This window comes from Aphanomyces invadans (genome assembly GCF_000520115.1).
Source record: "Aphanomyces invadans strain NJM9701 unplaced genomic scaffold supercont1.65, whole genome shotgun sequence".
Classification (NCBI taxonomy): Eukaryota; Oomycota; class Saprolegniomycetes; order Saprolegniales; family Verrucalvaceae; genus Aphanomyces; species Aphanomyces invadans.
Window position 1 is genome coordinate 1 of NW_008580210.1, and position 905 is coordinate 905.

A 905-nucleotide genomic window follows, 5' to 3' on the forward strand; every position below is an offset into this window, starting at 1 on the left:
GTTGGAGGGCGTCCCGTTCGATGGCCAAGTCGACTTCTTCGGCTCTTGGACCGGGAGTCGTGACCCGACTAAGCTGGGCACGGAGGTCGGCGACGACGTCCTTCTCGTGCTTCAAGGAAGCCTCCGCCATCTCCACTTTGACTTGAGCGCACGCCACCGTCATGACGTTCAGGCCTCCGACGCGGCCCCGGATGAGCGGCTCCACGTACGTACGCCGGCGAGTACAAGTGGCCAGTCACCGGATCGCGGGTCTGCTCAGGGGTTTGGCTCGGGTTGGCAGCGGCCGCGGCGGTCGCCTGCACTCGGTTCTCGGCTGCGTGGCGCAAGACTCGGGCTCGGTGGGCCGCCTCCTCTTGTTCCAAGTCGGCTCGACGGCGCATGATCTCGAGGTCCCGTCGTACGGAAGACCGGACGGCGACTTCGACTTGGCGTTCCAAGTACTCGTTTTTAGCGAGCAGCACTTGGACGTGGGCCTCGCTCTGACGCAACATGTCGGACAAGCCGTCCCGCTCGAGGCTCACGGTTTCCAAGGCGTCGAACGGGACCTCCGCGGTGGTCGAAGCTGAGCCACTGTCCCCTGCGGCGCCACCATCAGTCGACGAAGCGGCGCCGGCGGGATTCGACGCGGTGCCTGCGCTTCCTGGACCCGCGGCGGCCTCCGACGCGCTGGTTGTTGCGGCGTTCGTGCTGGTGGCCATTTGACCAGTTGGAGTCGGTTCAGCAAAAGTTGGACTGTCCAATTCCCCAACGACGTGCGGCGACAAGGCTCCTATTGGTCCGAACCCGGAGTTTCGGACTTAAAGAGGGGAGATTGTCGCGGTGCGTTTACCGATGCGGCTTCTACGGGATACCGATGTCCCGTAGGGTGCGTGTCGGAGTGACGGTCTTTTACTCCTAGTCCGGGA

The 905-nt window shown here is 64.1% G+C and overlaps 1 protein-coding gene across 1 annotated transcript; it reads right to left on the reverse strand.

Annotated features, from left to right (window-relative positions):
* Positions 1-111: 111 nt before the first annotated feature.
* Positions 112-698, reverse strand: H310_14263 (hypothetical protein; the record flags this gene model as incomplete). Its single annotated transcript, XM_008882081.1, has 2 exons — positions 112-141; positions 210-698. 2 exons carry the CDS (start codon positions 696-698, stop codon positions 112-114), a joined length of 519 nt encoding a protein of 172 aa, XP_008880303.1.
* Between the last annotated feature and the right edge of the window lie 207 nt (positions 699-905).